Below are 3214 nucleotides of genomic sequence, written 5' to 3'. Positions count from 1 at the left end.
AGAAGAAGAAGAAGGAGATTGGGAAAGAGCTATTGTAGAAAGTGTATATTCAACCTGGCGTCGGGATGGACGTCTCGAGATGGGGAACCTTTTCCTCGATGAAGGGGAAGGAAAGAAACTTTCTTTCGCCCCCGACGTATCAAGAGATCTCTTGCAAGAAATCTCACTGGGGAAAACTTGTTGACTTGAAGAAGAAGAAGAAAAGAGAAAAGGATGAGGCGGAGAAGGCCGACTTAACCGAAAAGACGCGACCACGTGAAGATCGGGGACAGAAAAGACACGTACGATCGTGGCCTGAAAGAGGAAAGAAAGAGACACGGAAGACGGAGGTGTACATACACCGCAGAGAGACCAAGAAAGATCAAGAGAGAAAGGGGGGGATGAGGAAGAGGATCTAATCTAACTGTCTGAGACACATGAAATATCGTAAAGAATATGGGGACTCTCCTAGTGGGTGAACAGATACAGCTAGAAGTGACGCCCTATGTAAGATAGACAAAAGATGCAACATAAATAGATTGGAGATAGATCAAAGGTAGACAGATTAGAGACAGAAAGATAGATATAGATAAATAGATCGAGTCGAAACAGATAGATGGATAGACAATGAATGCAGATAGCGGTAGATCTTTCCTTTCGTGAGAATTCCGTTTTGGATGTATTTCAACGTCTTCGGGGTGGCCTGGCGGCGAGGGGGGGCATAGCTGTGTATGTTCATGAAAAAGAGAGGAGGTGAAGATGCATTAATACAAGAGATCTTTCTCCTTCATCTTCGTAACTAAAGCGTGTAGACACTCCTTTCTCTCTGTCTCTGAGAAGCCTTTCGGTTTGCTAGATATCTAGTTCTCTCTCGATCATCCTTCTTCCTTTCCTTTAATTCTCTTGATCCAGCTTTCTCTGTCTATTCATATCAATCACTCGTCTACAGCACACCGCCCATGGCACGACAAGATGAAGAAGAGCCAGACATCCTCTTGAAGACATGATATCTAGCCAGCTAGCTAGGCAGGTAGCTGATTTGACCATAGATAGAAGAAGCCTGCGGGTCTACAGTAGACACGCTGTCTGAAAAGCGACACGAGAGGAGGAGAGACATACTCTGGAAGACATGGTAGCTAGCCGTGCGCCTGAAGGATCGAAAGCCATACAAATCAGCCGATGTGCATGCGCTCGGCCCCAGCCAATACACCTTAAAGCACTCAAGTCAAACAGAAAGATCACCCCCATAGAATATGACGATGAAGATGAAGAGGCAGAAGAAGACGAAGAAGAAGAAGAGGAAGTCGAAGAGAAACGATTCTGAGAGAGAACATTCTCATCTTCATGATCATAGTGGAGAGCAGAGCGAAGGAAGAAGTCGTGCTCTCCTTCTCTTCCCTCCCCGGCAGGAAATTTAGCCCAGCCTCTTGCCTCGCCGCCTCCTGCTTCTCCTCTGCATTTTCCAGGTGGCTGTCTGAGAGAGGAAAAGATGCGAAGACGACAGGATGAGAGAAAGTGAGAGGAAAAAGGGACAGAAAGATGATACGACGGGAAGGAAAGGAGCAAGAAAGGTAGAAATAAGAGAGATAGACGAGGGGAAAGACGGGGTGTGTCTTTCTCATTTGAAAGGGAAGAAAGAAAGAGATACAGCAAACAGGAGTTGAGAAGTAAAGAGGAAAAAGTCACGTCGTATGATGAGGTGTACATACATCCAACGTCGAGTGTATCTGAGCTGCTGCTTCCCCCCCCACTCCTCTACTACTTCTAGACGTGGTAAGAGGTCTATTTCTTCTAGAAGAAATAGACCCATTCTCTGTATGCAATATATAGGTAGACATAGGTATATATGTACATGCGCAGATATACACTATATACAAGCATCTCCATATGTCTCCGCACGCAGATACACGTATACATACATCGACATACCCAGATAGACATACACGCCTACATCTTCATACGTATATCCATACATATGCATACACGCACATACCTCTTTCTACCATATCTACATACCTATTGAGACACTAAGATCCACACAAATAGATATGTAGGTATCTATGTCTATCTCTATATAGGTGTCAAGTAGAGGCAGCGTGAAGACTGCAGGCATAGACATATACTTAGGAGAGAAAGATACAAATACATCGCTTTCGTGCCCCCACATATGCCTCTACTCACCTCTCCGTCTATCTATCTTTAAGCTCTCTATGTATGTATCTACATAAATAAGCATCCATAAGTACAGACACACAAGTGTATGTACACCTCGAGAAAGAGAGAGAGAAACGAGACATACACGTGAAGTGTCTGTATAGAGATGTATCTCTAGATATCTCTCGAGGTGTCTATACACCGAGAGAGGATCATCACAGGCGACCATGGGGGCAAAAGTCTTCTCCGAGGAAGAATCAATCGCATACCTCCGCGTAACTGCAGGTAAAGCAAGAAGACTCATTCCCTCCCCCGTTCTCCCGTCTTTTTCGAATCTCCATCTTTCCTCTTCTTGTTTGTCTTCTTCTCTTCTTTCTCTAGCAGGGAGTGAAGAGGAAGAGGAAGAAGAGAGAGAACAAGATACAGCGCACACATCCACCCCACACCTCCGACTCGATGGTATCCCCCCTCTTGCTTCTATCTCCCTCTCGCTTAATATCAACCTTCTTCTTCTTCTTCTTAACTCACACCCTGCCTTCCATGCACGAGCCTCTTCTTCTGTCTTTCTTTCTCTTACTCGATCAAAAGACGAGAAAGAAGGGGAAACGTCTAGTCGTCGTCTTTCTCTTCCTCGCCCTTCTCCACATGGCTCTTCTCCAAACGCCACTCGATCTCTCTTCCTTACCTCTTCTTCGTCGTCTTCATACCCTCCTTCTCTTCCTCCTTGCCTTCCTCTTTCTTCTTTCATCCTCTCTCTGTCATTTCTTCTTCTGCTTCTTCTCTCGTCATCCAACTCACCCTCTTCCTCTTCCTCTTCTTGTTCTCCTAATTCATCTTTAAGAATATCTTTGTTGAGATCCTGTATAATTTCTTCTTTTCTTCGTCTTCTCNNTTGAGATCCTGTATAATTTCTTCGGTCAGCGACGAGAGTTTCGATGCAGAGGCAAAAGCCTTCATGATCGATTTGCTCGCTTCTGTGAAAGGGCGGAAGAATTGGATCGTCTTCGACAGCGTCGATGCTGCGCGTGAGATATGAAAGAATGGCAGATGTGGAGGGATAGATCTCGGCTCTACGAGAAGA

At 45.1% G+C, this 3214-nt stretch overlaps 1 protein-coding gene across 1 annotated transcript in view; it reads right to left on the bottom strand.

Moving 5' to 3' along the window:
* Positions 1–3214, bottom strand: part of CSUI_003776 (uncharacterized protein) — a gene marked incomplete at both ends in the record, with an annotated part of 12146 nt that extends 8932 nt beyond the window's left edge. Inside the window, 3 exons of the mRNA XM_068063971.1 lie at positions 1–294; positions 1099–1453; positions 2403–3214. The exon at positions 1–294 is cut by the window's left edge and continues 6373 nt beyond it. Of these exons, the coding sequence (XP_067924052.1) occupies positions 1–294; positions 1099–1453; positions 2403–3214 (1461 nt within the window). The remainder of the gene's footprint in view (positions 295–1098; positions 1454–2402) is intronic.

Source organism: Cystoisospora suis, assembly GCF_002600585.1.
Source record: "Cystoisospora suis strain Wien I chromosome Unknown contig_1703, whole genome shotgun sequence".
Lineage (NCBI taxonomy): Eukaryota > Apicomplexa > Conoidasida > Eucoccidiorida > Sarcocystidae > Cystoisospora > Cystoisospora suis.
Note: the sequence above shows the minus strand (reverse complement) of the source record. Positions and strands in the feature narration are given on the sequence as shown.